The sequence below is a fragment of the Podarcis filfolensis genome (assembly GCF_964270895.1).
Source record: "Podarcis filfolensis genome assembly, chromosome: 1".
NCBI lineage: Eukaryota > Metazoa > Chordata > Lepidosauria > Squamata > Lacertidae > Podarcis > Podarcis filfolensis.
Window position 1 is genome coordinate 60,985,837 of NC_139604.1, and position 15,016 is coordinate 61,000,852.

The following is a 15,016-nucleotide window of genomic DNA, read 5'->3' on the forward strand; positions in this document are numbered from 1 at the left end:
GCATATCTTTAACCTTGTCACAAAACTCCTGAAACCTTTCCAAGGCTTCTTGTGGCCTCTGTAACACATAAATCCAGACAAAGTTAGAGAAATGATCCACACACACAAGATAAAATCTTGCATTGCCTCTAGATGGTTCTAGAGGACCAATCACATCAGCATACACCCGCTGAAACGCTCTGTCGACCCTGGCCATCTTTTTGGCTCTCGTTTTGGTCACACCTGCAAGAGAAATCAAGTTAGACTCAGAATTACATTCCATGTAATCACTTTGGTCAAAAGTCAACAAATACAGTCCATCTTTCTCTCTGGCAGAAAGATACAACTCTCCATCTTTGAAGATCTTGCAGCTCTCAGCATCATAGGACAGTTTCAGTCCTTTCTTTGCAATCTGCGAAACACTCAGCAGATTGAACATCAATTCAGGAACCAAGTAAACATTGTGTATAGTCAGGTTCAGACTCTTAAGATACACAGTTCCAATCCCGGTCGCTTCCAGCTCCTGACCGTTGGCTTGTTTTTTTCACAGCGAAGCTTTGCTTCTTAAACGTTGAAAAGAGTTCTCTGCTTGGAGACATATGAACAGTACAGCCCGTATCGATTATAAACGAATTTCCAACATCTGGCGTGGTTCCTTTCGCCATCAGGGCCTTTGCAGGTTTCACCGAAGACTTGGTATGACCTTTGCCTGCTGCCTCAGGCTTTGCTGAGCGGCCCTCAGCTCCTTTTGGCTGGCGTGGCTTCTTGCAGCTCTGCTGAAGATGCCCAGCCTGTCCACAATTGTAACATCGGACAACGTTCAAAGCTACAGCATTCTCTCCAGTAGCAACATCAGTGGGGGAATTAGAACTCCGTTCTTCCCTCCCCCTGTCCTTGGCATCCATTTTGAATCCAAGTCTCAGCTTTCACTCTCGAGCTAGTAAAATCCAAAAGTCTCTTTTGAGCTGTTTACAGCCTCTCTCGGGCAGGCAAACTGTTTCAAAGTCCTTGCATAGCAGCGAAGACAAAACATCTTTCCCAGGCTCTCACTGAGCCAGCCCCACGTGTCAGTAACTTTCCACTGTACTGACTGTCGTTGCTTAGCAACTGTGCATACCTCTTCTTTCAGGCAGGATTTTCTTATCTAGCCACAAGAATGCCTGGTATGCAAGCCTTTGCTCTCAGAGCTGTTTTTCCAAACGCAGCTCCTGTGAACCACTCCTGCGTTCACACTTTCAGCCCGAAATTCAGCATACCTTTTTGGGGCTCCGTTGCTTGGAAAACACCCCCTCTTGGTGTCCAGCCGTCTGTTCAGCTTCTGGCTGCAATGCAGACGTTATCTTTTTTCCTTGGTGCAGAGGATGGCACACGATCCATCAACCTCTCACCTCTCATGCTGATTCCCATGGATCAGATAACCAGCGGCGTCTGCTACCATATGTCGAAATCTCAAGCCTACTATGTCAGAGGAATTGGCCACTCTCCAGGTGCCCGGCTTGGATTCCTTGTTGATCTCCCCCGTCTCGGCTCCCGGCAAGACAAGGCCAGATCTCTATCGGCCGATCCTTCTCACGAACGTGAGAAGAACACAACCACTCCTCCCCTCTTCCCTGCCATCCCCAGGGAGGGGAAAGAGACAGACAGAAATGTCTTTACATGCCTTTATTTCTGTCTTTCCAGCAGTGCAGAGAAATCATGTCTGCACTCTCTTTACAGCAACAGCAGAGAGAGAAAAACTCCTCCCATGTACTTCCAGTACAGGGTCATGTGCCACTCTGAGCTAACATCCGGTGCTCAGTGCACATAATAGACTGTCCCTTGTTCCCACGGTACAGTCCCATAACATCAACATCCTGTTTGGCTTTCCAGCCATCTGGAGCACTCTTCAGCATTGCTCCTTTTTCGTAACAGTGTTTGCCCGTGCCTGCTTATGGGTCCTTCAGTTTTCCTTCAGAGGTACCTAATCTCCCAATGTCCCAGTTTGCCCTTCTGGGAAATAGTCAAGCCTGTGGACCCTCCGGCTCCTGTTTTGGAGGATTCTTGCCCCTTGGGCCACTTGAACTTGGCTATCATACAAAGTCAGATCTGTACTCCAGAACCCTCTCTCCTCAGCTGCTGCCTTGTCAATGTCTCAATTGTCCAGAGCAGCGAAAGGAAATATTTGGCCTTCCATGTTGCTGCACTTCAGCTACCAACATCCCTGACCATTGGCAAAGGCTGGCTTAAGCTAATAGGAGTTGGAGACCAGCAACCTTTGTAGAGTCTCAGGCTCCCCACTTCTGGACCAGAGGCAACGTTTACCAAGGTGTGGGGACTATATATTTTCTGTACAGCAGTACATGTCAAATTTGATTTGTGACACCATTGCCTTCCCCTGCACAAACTGATTATTCCTTCATCTTGCATCCTTCAGCATATATTAGAGCAACAGGCGTCTGTTGCCAGTTTTGTGTGAATCTCAAGTAGCAAGAACATGGAGCCCGTTGCTTAGAAGTCCTTGGCTTTAGGTCTACTTCTGCTGTCAAACTTCAGTGTTAACACATAAGGTGACGAGCTTCTTGTCCTTGATGCCTATGAAATTAGACAAGCTTGAATAAGATCCTTATGGCCACTTAAAAAACAATCTGGTTTAGCTATCTAATCCATCTAAGGGGGGAGTGTGTGCAAAAACCTCACCATCTTAGCTAATGGCAGGATTTAACAGTTGTGTCTTAAGGGGATTTGTTCTCTCTCTGGATTTCAGCTTGGTGAGATGAGCGAGAAGAGCCGTCTTATTAATTTGTCCCCATTCCTGCACATTCCCGCCTCCAAGAACAAGGACCTGCCATAGCTGTCAACTTTTCCCTTTTCTTGCGAGGAATCCTATTCGGAATAAGCGAATTTCCCTTAAAAAAGGGAAAACATTGACAGCTATGGGGCCTGCCCATTCACAAAATTGTGCTGGTACTGGGAGGGGCAAGTTTCCAAACACTCATTTCATGGGAGCTAAGACTAAAATACAATGAATATCCCCCCCCCCCCAAAAAAAAATAAACCGAGTACAAGACAGAGGTGGTGTCTGAGCCTCCAAACCACTTTATTGAATTCACATTGCTAGGAAGATCCTGGCACACAAAAACCTCACAGCCAATGGTAGCCCCCCTTACAGTCAGTTTTCAGGGCCAAACAGAAGAAGAGTTTTCCTTGATCAGACACATCCAGTCCAGCATCCTGTTCTTAAGAATAGCCAGACAGGTACCTCTGGAAAACCCGTAAGTAGGACATAAAGGCCTTGTTGTATACTCCCAGTATTTGGTATTCTCAGGTATACATACTCTGATTGTGGAGGTTCCATTTTGCTATAATTGCAAATAACCTTCCATGTACATGTCCTCTATGGATTTCTCTGATCTTTTAAAAATCCATCTAAGCTAATGGTCCCCACTGAGTCATGTGGTAATGAATTGTATAAGATAAATATGCATGGTATAAAATAGTAGTTTGTTCTGAACCAACTGCTAGTGAGTTTCACTGAGTGAAAGGTGGACAGGTAGGAGGCTTGTTGGGCAGGCAGATGGTTGGGGAGGAATTGGACCATGCCATGCTCCCAGTTAAGGTATGAATTGGACTCAGAATAAACTGGGCTATTGTGAGATTTGGGGCAGTTTTTCTGAGCCACAGTTCTAAGCATGCTGAGAGGAGCTCTCCCTACCATTAAAAGCAATGTTTGTTTCATGTTTATGCCTTTAAACAATTTGTTCTTCCAAAGTCCTTCTTTGCTTGCCTCCTCATCAATGTGCATTTGTTTTGCCAGCAACTGTTTCTGATTTGGGCAAGATTCCCATTTTTAAAAGGAAGGGTTGACACTGCTTTTAGCGATGTAAAGGCTTCCTTTTAAAAATGGAAATCTTTTCTTGAAGGAATTTAACCTCCTCTAACCCCACCTTCATCTCCTTTTTAGAAGTCTTCTCATTTTATTTTGAACTTGAATTCCCTTTCTGAAACAAAATGCAGCTGTGTGAGACTTTCTAGGCAACGTGTGTGTGTGTGTGTGTGTGTGTGTGTGTGTGTGTGTACCTTCTTTTCACATGTTATGTTGAGCTGTGCTGTGGTCACTGTTCCAAGCAGAAAACAAGATCTAGGTGTTCCAGCCAATGATGAGCCCATGTGACATTCCTGTGTTTTCATGTGAGCTTTTGAGGATGCTGGGGGTAAATTTAGACCTGGAAGGTGTGTGTTCTTCAGGTCAGTGCTGTTACTGTCACCAGGTCATGGGGAACAGGGCGGGCTAGCAGGAGAAGGTGTTGCTTGCCATGTCTAGCCTTGCCCACTATGTATTTTATTTACTGTAGCACTAAGGATGACATTCTGTCAGTGCTGCGCACCCTCTCCCTCTTCTCATCCTACTATTCACCCTCTAAATCTGTTCTGGGGGTCTCCCGACACTCCAGAGCACATGTAGGGATGGTGCAGGGAGAGGAAATGGGGGAATTCTGATGCATTAGTGCAAACTCTTACACTAACACAACTATTTAGTTGACTCCCACCCTATATGTACCCTCTAGGGCAGCAGTGAGGGAAACTGACCTTCTAGATGTTGCTGGACTCCCAACTCCTGTCAGCTTCAGCCAGCATGGCCAATGGCTAGGGATAATAGGAGTTCAGCAACATCTGGAGGCATCCAGCTTCCCCAGCCCTGTCGTCAGGGTCTTCAGAAATAACTTGACTTAAAAGCATTGTCATTATAGCCTTCTGCTGAGTTGAAAACACTCAAACCATGCTGTGTTTTTAAGGCACCAAATTGTTCCCATGTCCAGGATATAACAGTTGCAATTTTACGAGGGAAAACATTTAGCTGCCAAGATCATGGACAAAGTATAACTAACAACATGAACTGAAAACAACCTGGGGCGTAAAGAGGAAGTCTTTTTGATTGTGTGCAGCTTCCCACTCCTGAAACAAAATAGGCCTTTCAGTATTTTTCTAAGGAGATTTTTGCTCTGTTAAAGTTGACGCCTTAGAAAGAACAGCTCTGACTTTTTTTCTAAAGCTGTCAGCGCATGTTGTGAACCCGAAGAGTTATGGGAACAACAATTTAGAGTTCCTAAACAGCAGAAAGGGGCCAACTATTGCTGTTAGAAATCTTTCTTAATGCCTTTGAAATAATATTATAGTGTAAAAAGAAAGAGACAATTTTATTTTCCTTGGTGTTAAAATTGTAGCAGAATGTGCTCACAGAAAATTAACTAGAATTATTCTGAGAGCATAGCATTCTCCAACTAAGCCCTATAAGCAGATGTAAAATACAACTGAATAGAAGAACAGATTTCCCCCCACAACTCCCTATGTATAATGCATGACCAGTATTAGCTGAGTTTTTGTGTGTGTGCTGTTGTTGCAAAAAAAAAAAAAAAAAAGCTTACTTAAAGCTAAATGAGAAGGCACTGCAGTGTGTGGGGATCCTAATCTGATAACAAACCCAGGAGCTGTTGATTAGATGCATTTTCTAGACAATAAAAGCAATAAAGATCACTTAGGGGCACAAAGACCGTTAGGATGAACAATGAGGCAATTTCTACCACCATATTATAAATTGTGTGCAGAACTGAAGCACCCAATTGAATTCTTATATTTGAAGTTACTTGGGATTACTCCGTTTACAGTAGTGCAAGATCAATTGAAGCCTGAATAATTTACTTTCTAACTTGCTTAATAACCAAGAATCTCTAAGTCTGCAACCCCCCAGCCGCGCCCCAGTGTTTGTATGTAAGAGGGATGGGTGTGCAAAGCAGTGACTTCATGGTTTACTTAGTGTGAAGGAAGTCTGCTTGTAGAGATGTAGCTGAGTTTTGTTATTCCTTGGCTCAGAAAACGATTCTTGGTGACTTGCAATTCTTGTCTTAAAAACAAGGTGAACGTTATGATCTTAAAGTTGTTCTCTGGCTTACCCACTTACCAGCTACCCTCTCCATACGTGTGTGCTTTCATCTGCATGATGCACGAACTCATGGGAGGGGCAGTAACCAGAGCAGGTGGCGCTCACAACACTGTCTCATAACTCCAGCTGTGCCTATGGGCCCCACAAAAGTTAGCCACCCCAATCTACAAAGTGCAGCAGCATCAATAAAAAAGAGAACACCATACTAAAACGTGAAGCAAGGTACCAATCCATCAGAAGAAAAACTGAGTTCTAAGAAAAAAAATTAAAAAAATGAAAAACTCTGTCAACACCAGCTTACATGTTTTCAAGAAAACAATTTATTTTCAAAATGAAGGCTCTCCTTCACCTCTTGGCAACTCCAAGGCAGCTCACAATGAAGAAGAGTTGCCCGGCTTACATGAAAGTCCTTCTTGTGTTACCCCTGTCCAGGCTGTCCGGAGAATAAAGATAAGGAAGAGAAGTGGCAGTATATCTGCTGTAATTGGGTAGGAAAGAGGAGGTGTCAAAAATAATTATTCAGTACAAGCATTCAGAACTTGCTGTCTTTTAATTCAAGGCGGGATAAATGCTGCCGTCATCAGGAAGCTAGCCGAAGGTGTCATCTTTGATAAACAGGGCCTGCTTCACACATTTCCTGCGAAATCAATATAGGCCTGGTACTTATTTGCTAATATATCATGCCATCTTAGCAGTTCTGTTTTTGTTTTTGTCACTCTTTTGTTTCAGTGATTAGTGTCTCCTTTCACCGTGACAATTTGGGGGCCTTCTGGAAGACAGTAAAGCTATCAAAACCAGCCCCGTTAGTGGTTTGGTTTTTGTTTTATTCCACACAGCAGCAAGCTCTGAAAACTGTCAGGAGTCATTGTTTCATCACTCTTCTGTGAATTGTTTGGCACTGCAAACAAGAAATGGTGGGGAACTAGCGGAAGGTTCGGAGGAGGGCAATACATTAATAACTGAGTACAATTATCCATAAATCGCAGGAGCATGGATGTCAAGGGTAAAAAAATCAAAACAGACAGGCATCAGACAACCCTGAAAACAAAACTTTTAAAGCGTATTTCTGTGTTTGTTTCAAAGTCCCTTGCTGTTCTATTTCTTACCTATATCCCACCTGACCAGAAACCCCTCTCCTAGTATCCTTTACATGCAGTACCCGCCAAACTATTCACAATAAACATTTTAAGAGTGTACATAAAGAGTAACCAAACTGCATGAAAAGCAGTTGTTTTCATATGGCCCAATAGACCTTAGAAAAGGCTCGGGGATAAATGTTTATGTTTCTTAAAGGCAAGGAGGCTCAGAGAAATCTTTGTATGAACAATTCATTCTACTAAGTAGAGGCCACCACCTCAACTTGGCAGATCTCACCATCCTCATAGATTTCAAAGTGTACTATCTACTCTCAGGCAACTGTACCTTTCTCATTAGTATACAGTTATCAGGGGAAGTGGTAGAGACATACTTTAGAATGTGTTTGACTGCATTTTACCAATAAAAAAAATATTTTCCATGATAACAAAACTTTTAGCAACAATCTAGTTCTATAATTGTTTCAAGCATATACCATACTTAAGACATTAATGGTTAATATAGCATCTCCCGAGCCAAGGAGATGAGTAACTATGCAACCTTTAGATTTGAAGGCAGCCCCATATAGGGGAGTTTTTTAATGTTTCATTATGTTTTTATATACATTGGAAGTTGCCCAGAATGGCTGGGGCAATCCAGACAGATGGATGGGGTACAAATAAACAATTCTTCATGTTGTTGTTGAACAGGATGTCCCTGTTTTCATCAGAGAAATGTTGGAGGGTATAAGATGGGAGTATGCTGCTTCAGAGAGAATTATATGTGTAAATCCTATGTGTGTAATTGTCTGAATAGTCATATGATGTGTTCTTGGCTTTCTTTTTTCCTAACATCTTCTAATTCTAAAGATTTTCTGTGACCCCTTCTTTCTTTTTACAACCCACGCCCTTCTTGCAGACATTTAGTTAATATTTTCTCTATTGTTTGAGTGAAAATGGCACATCTGTCTTGCATGCATAGTTTCTCTTTTGGCCTTTTGAGATGGGTAATGTGCAGTTCTAAATCTCAGTTTTGAAAGGCAAGGAACTTAAATGGCATTATTCTTTATGATTGGTCTCATGCAAAATCCCTTTTATTTTGTTTTTCCTGCTTAATTTTTGGCATTTCTATATGAATCATTGCAAATGTTAGCGTTTGCTCACCGTTATAAACCACAAATTAATAAAAGTTTGCTGTGTAGACTAGATGCGCATACTGACTGAAAGCTAATCTAGACAGGATTTTACTCATCTCGTTTGGCCTTGTGGGTCAGTTGTTTTAAACCAATAACTTGCATGGGGATGAGGGGGATGAGACGAGAGGGATTTAAGTCTTTGCCCCTGCCATGGTTCTAGCTGGAATCATAAACCTCCCCCTACAAACCTGCTGTTTATAGTAGGATGAATACTCTGATTGGTGCCAAGTTAATTCAGTAAAAGAGCAAGTCTAGGAACTGGGATTTCACCTACACTGGATAGGGTAGCACGTCCCTTAAAAACACAGTTTCATAGCTTGGGGGTGCTCCTGAACTCAGTCTTGAACCTGGATGTCCAGTTGGGCATTGTGGCCAGGAGTGCCTTTGTGCAGGTTAAGTGATATCCGAATTGTGCCCATTCATGGAAGAGGGTAGTTCTGGCCATGGTGACAGATGCCATGGTTACAGCAAGCCTTCCAATGTACTGTATGTGGAGCTACCTTTGATGAGTGTCTGGAAAAAAGTCACATTTGCTCTCTGCCCACATTTTTCTCATCCATGATACTCTCCCCACAACCAGATCGAGAGCATGAGCCTGTGGTACCATCTCTTACTTGAAAAGCAGCTTTCTTATTTCCTGGTAGGGGAGCTTGCAATGCAAGGTTATCACCAGCCCTATATCTTGCACACACAGTATATGATTTGGATAATCGTACTGGATTCCCCAGGAGTCTCACAATGGAGGTTCCTTGAAGACACACCTCCTGTTGGAAATGAGATGGGACGGAATCCAGTCCTTGAGCAGTTTTGAGAATATGGCTGTCCTTGGCACACACCTCAGCTGGGAAATGAATAATAGAGGAAAGATCTGTGCATTATTTGCCAACAGCAGAGAGCAAGATTGCAGCTGGTTATTGCCTTGAAATTCCAAATATCTGAACTGCCTTCATTATTTTGCGACTCTCTTTTAGTCTCCAGCTACACCAAGACTTCATTAGCTTCTCTCAGTGTGTGCATGTCCTTTAAGCAAAAAATGTCAATTTGAGCAAAAGCACTCTGTCGAAATCCTTGGGCTTAATTTCCAATCCCAGCTGTGTGGCATTCTTTCTTCATGAGACTAGTCCAAATTTCCATATCTTGCCTGTGAGAGGGGTGATCACAACACTTCCATACCTCCTGCTCGTTCTTTCTCCCTTGTCTCTTTCATGTGAAGGCTTTAAGGGATCAGAGTCTCTCGCTTACTATGTTCATAAATGTACCCAGCATAACTGTGCATCAGTCCTAATGGATGATACTCTACCAGGCTATGTGCACTGTGTGATTTCGATGAATAGAAATATGCATAACTGTAAAACTAATTACAGCTATATTTTGCGCTTCTTAGATACTGCTACGTCTGCTATTAGTGATAATGAAGGATACTGGTGGTGATGATTATGATAATAGCTTCCTTGGAAGTGCAACTGTCTAATCTTATGTCTCCTTTTGTTTTGTTTTTTTCTCCTAGCTGGGAGGCTGTGGGATCCTTGGAGTTGGCATATGGCTAGCAGTTACCCAAGGGAACTTCGCTACCCTCTCTTCTTCCTTCCCTTCCCTGTCAGCTGCCAATCTGCTGATCATCACAGGGACTTTTGTAATGATCATTGGCTTTGTGGGGTGCATAGGAGCCATCAAAGAAAACAAGTGCCTCCTGCTCAGTGTGAGTATAACATAATGGTGTTTCCGTTGTCTACCTGCATCCTGCTTTGTGGCCTCTGGCTGCTTGTGTTGATATTGAATTGATGCACAGCATTTTCTTAATGTTGGGTACTGTGCATTCTAATTGTACAGTCACCTCAACACCATATGCTGGAAATAGCCAACTGTTTTTGTCTGGGGTAAGACATATGCACTGATTATGAATGGCATTCAAGATACATAATAAGCAGTTATGGATGATGTGGTACATGCCAATGTGCATCTAGGAGAGCCACCTAGCTTGCAAAATGGCAACTTAAAACAAGGCTCTTAACCCTTGAGCTAGACAATGAAAAAAATTATAAATTTAGACATTTAAAGATGCAAGTGGGAGCACATCAGTAACATTGTTATTTGTTTATTTGATAAACCATAGCCATCACCAATATAAAGATAAAAATGGCAGTCCTGTAGAGCTGGTTGTCCTGTTTTTAGTTCTTAGCTATGATTTGCTTTTAACTATCAAATATATGAAATACTTTAATAATTTTCCTGGAATGGTCATGGAAGAAAAGAATGTGCAAGTTGAGTGAGGGTTTAAAAGAGTCCCCCCCCCCCGATTCAAACATAATACAGAGCTGTGGGTTGCACTTAAAATGGAAGTGGAAGCCTTCAGTCTTCGCCTCTCACATATAGATGAGGAGAGAGGATTAGGAGTTTAAGAATTAACATGGCTCATTCTCAGTTGCATTAATCATAGTTTATATAATCATCAGAACTGGGTGGTAGTGTGGCAATAGGTGAAATCAGTGCTTTTTTCTGGGGGGACACAGGGGTACATATACACCTAAACATTTTGTGAATCTAACGGGAGAAGAAACGAATTCTTTTTTAAAAAATACCGTAGTTTCTTCTCTAGCACGGTGAATCGTCAGTTACGTTGCTACCCCCGATGGCGGCCTCATTTCCTGTCACAGTGTTTCCTGAGTCTCAGACAAAATGAGAGTACCCCTAAACATTTTTTTTAGAAAAAAAGGCATTGGGTGAAATAACTCACCAATGTGTAGATGCCCACACATATCATGTAGTGTTAGAGAGCCAAAATGAGACGGGGTTTCACGAGGGTTCCTTCTGTTTTCTGTTGTGTATTTTATGCAATTATGATATTTTGTTCATAATTCATTTTTAAAATCATATGGAGTTTGGGACAAGTACTTTCTCAGTCATAGATAATGAAAAACTACTTTTCTATGATTTTGGGGCTGACAGTAGTACACAGCAAGTGATCTGAATTGTCCCCTTTGTGATCTGGGTGATCCTCACGTCTCTCATGTTTGAAATAGCTGCTTAGCAACCTTTGCCTCTTGTTAAAGTTTAGGGCAGTGAGCAGAACTGAATGCTACTTTTCATTCTGGAGCAGTCATTCCCATTAAATCATTCCAGTCAGCACAATTTAGAGCAGGCTGAAAGCTAAAAATGAGAGGCAGAAGAAAGTTAGCTTAGAGGCAATTTTGTTCCCATTGTTTCTTGATTTTCTTGAAGTACGGCACACCTTAAATTGTACCCTGCCATGTCGGAGAGGAAAGCTGTCATCTTGTCCTCCTGTGCCTCGTATAGTGTGCAGTGCCTATGTATGTGGACAGTGGGTTGTTATTTTTTGCTGGCTTTTACATCAGTGAGAAAACATCAGTGTGGGGCTTTGCGCCCTGCACAAATGTATTCAGAAAATCCCCAGGGATACCATTAAGTACATTGGTGAAACCCAACTACATAGATGTTTAATACATGTTGGCATTAACATTATATATATATATATATATATATATATATATATATATATAAAAGATATTTATTGAAGTTTTACAAACATAAGTTTACAAAATGAAAAAAGTCATATAAAAAGAAAAAAATACAAAAAAGAGAACATAGAAAAATACATGAAAAAGAAAAAAGAGGAATAAAAATACAAAATACAAAAGACAAATAGTTAACAAAGAATTAAAAACAAATCCGTTTTTTGTAACTTTGAACTCATTAGCTTATTTCCTTGGCCTCCTCACACCTCCCCTTTTTGTATTCCCATTTAAATAATCAAATCAGCAAATCCTTACCCTCTTTCGTTTATCTTAACTCTGTATCTTAACATATTATAACTCTATATTTTGATCCATTATCAATTCATTTTTGCATATTCTTATTAACTTTGTTGCTAATGCCACTTATTTTCAATCCAACATCATTTTAACATTCATTAATTTTACAGTATTTCTGAAGATAGTCTTTAAATTTCTTCCAGTCTTCTTCCACTAACTCTTCTCCCAGGTCTCAGATTCTGCCAGTCATTTCCGCCAATTCCATATATTCCGTCACCTTCATCTGCCACTCTTCCAGGGTGGGTAGCTCTTGTGTCTTCCTTAACATATAAGGCCCTGTGCAGCTCAGCCCTGTGCACTTATATGCCAAAATGGCCTCAAAATAGCAATATGGATTCTGACTTGTTAACCACAAGCAGTTTGGTTCCAGTTTTCATAGGATAGAACTGTATACAGTAACATAGACCCAGCTCCCTGACTGACTTGGGAAATCCAAAGCTAAAGCAGCCCCAACAGGTCTGACAGCACTCACCCACCCCACCAGCCCAGGAAATTGGTTCCATCGTCAAACTGGGTTTTTTGCACACCTCTTCAAATCACCTCAATATGTTTTGGCTGTGACATTCAAACTGAGCATTTATTTTTATTTTCTGCTTGTGTTGGCCTACTCGCAATAAGCAAGGAATGTCATAGCTGGAATTTAGAAGAAGAAAAGAAAAGAAAAGCACCGCGAGTCTACTAGGCGTGTGAATTGGCTTTCAGGTGTCATTTTTTTAAAAGGTGCCCAAGCTTCAGAGTCTCATCTGTGACAGGCCTATATATTAAGGGGGGAAAGAAGAAAATGTACTTGAAATAGGCTTCTAAAAAGCATTCTGTTTCCAGCTTTATTGAAAGAACTGACGCCCAAAACTCTTACCAGTGACAGGGAATTTGACTAGCGAGATGTTAAAAGGTATGTGAGGGAGAATGGTAAGAGATTGTCCTGTGAATGATTTTCTGTCCATAGTTTTCCCACACAAAGTTGTAGGTATTGATCCTTGTCTGGTGTTTCAGCTTCTGTTGTTTTAATGGCTTGAGACAGGAGTTGGGAAGGAGGTGACATCTGTAAGTCAGTTGGCTGGCAAGAGGCGTCCTTTGTGAAAGAGCTCCGGCTTTTTTGCAGAGCATGCAAAAAGTTCCAGGTTCAGTCTCGTGACATCTCCAAACAAGGCTGGTCAGAAACCCCAGAGAGCTACTGCCAGTCCACTTAGAAAATGCAGAAATAGATGGACCAAGGGTCCAACACAGCATAAGGCAGCTTCTTAAGTTCCTGAATTACCAGAAAGGAAGGGGATATTTATCACTGACCTATAGTTGTTGAGTACCTCTTGGTCTAGGGATGGCCTTTTGGGGAAGGGGTGTACTGGTGCTTCTTTCAAGGCTTCCAACATGATCCCTTCTCACCCAGTCAATCCCCACCTGTTTGCCCACCCTGTCTGGCTATTGACCATGTTGGACTGCTGAGAGTTGGAGTCCCAAAACAGATCAGCAAAAGATAATCTACACCGCTTGACTGCAGCTTTCCAAGTTTCCAGACATGGGTCTTTTGCAGACTTACCTGGCGATACAGAGGGGGGAACATGAGACCCTTGGCATGCAAACCATGCGCTCTGCCACTGAGCTATGGTCCTTCTAAACTCAAGTGGACGAAGAAACCGAAGTCTTTTCTGGATTGTGTAGCACTTTAGAATGCAGGTGGGGGAAGTCACATCTTTGGCTCCTACGACCTCCATGAGGAAACCAGCATATCCAGGAGAATGAAGGTGATGGTCCTACAGCTGTTGTTTCCCCCCAACCAGACTGAACATTGGAAGCTGCCTTGTACTGAGAAAGAACATTGGTCCAGCTAAATCAGTATTGTCTACAGTGACAGGCAGCAGCTCTCCAGGGTTTCATCTTTCCCAGATTTACATGCTGGGAACTAAACCTTGGACCTTTTGCGTGTAAAGCAGGTGCTCTATCACTGAGAAAATTGGAGAAAAAGCAGGGCTCTTTCTGAGGATAATTGTAGATGGACCTCTTCATTGCCTGTTGATTGAAAAGTACTAATTGCCCCTCTCACTTGCTGAGTTCTTTCCAAGCTCCCTTCCATTCTCCTTTATTCTTTTACAAAGGGAATTATTTGAAGTTCATTTTTCAGAGCCTAGATAAAGCCAGAGGGTCTCCCCACACCATGCTCCTCTCATTTGTTTTAATTAGTAGGCAGAGCCATTGCTGAAGGCCCAGACAATGAGATGTAAATTAAGATCTAAAACCCTAGACATAACCCTTAGACATAAACCCTTTTTTCCCTGTTAAACTTTCCTCAATCTATTTTTAGCTGACCTGAATAACATATGGGGACATCAGACCTTTAGCTAGGATTCGAAGAGCAGTTCAAATTGTCGGGTCTTCTAACAAGGCACAGGATCCTCTTTGGGACAGAGCAAGTCAGTTGTTGGCAACCTGTGCAGTCTGCGGACAGAAGGAGAACCGGGTGTGCAAAAAGAAATTCTCAGGAAAATATAGTGGACGGTGCTAATGGCAATTTTCAGTGGGCCAGTCACCAATCCCTTCTTGACTCTTTTTGAGGGGGACTTATCTGCTTGCAAGAGAGGTTCTCATAAAAATAAGCCCTGCTGAATCAGACCAGGGGCCCATCTAGTCCAGCATCCTGTTCTCATAGTGGCCAACAAGATGCTCATGGGAAGCAAGCCAACAAGCAGGATCTGAGCAGCCCCCCTGCTCCGTATTACATAGAACACAGGAATCTGCCTTATGTTGAAACAGAACATTGGTCTATCTAGCTCAGTATTGTCTGCACTGACTGGCAGTGTCAGCCCTGAACACACACCCCCAGCCATTGCCACACAGTCTGCCCTGGGAGCCCTAACCTGATCCATTGCCTCAGGTATGGTGCAGGATGCTATCCTGTTTCTAGTGTAAGGGTTAACTGCCAGTCCAGTGGCTTCTGTAGGGAGGGAGGCGCTATCTTGTCCTTCGCCTCAGGCAGCAAAATGTCTTGGGCCAGCCCTGTCTCTGACTGTAAGGCCTGGAGCTTGC

The 15,016-nt window shown here is 42.5% G+C and overlaps 1 protein-coding gene across 11 annotated transcripts in view; it reads left to right on the forward strand.

Moving 5' to 3' along the window:
- TSPAN4 (tetraspanin 4) overlaps window positions 1-15,016 on the forward strand; it is a 500,953-nt gene that overhangs the window by 425,728 nt on the left and 60,209 nt on the right. For all 11 annotated transcript variants that reach the window (XM_083587764.1, XM_083587762.1, XM_083587759.1 and 8 more), the window contains one exon: window positions 9,673-9,864. In XM_083587764.1, coding sequence (XP_083443890.1) covers window positions 9,802-9,864 — 63 coding nt within the window. In that variant the 5' untranslated portion in view covers window positions 9,673-9,801. The remainder of the gene's footprint in view (window positions 1-9,672; window positions 9,865-15,016) is intronic.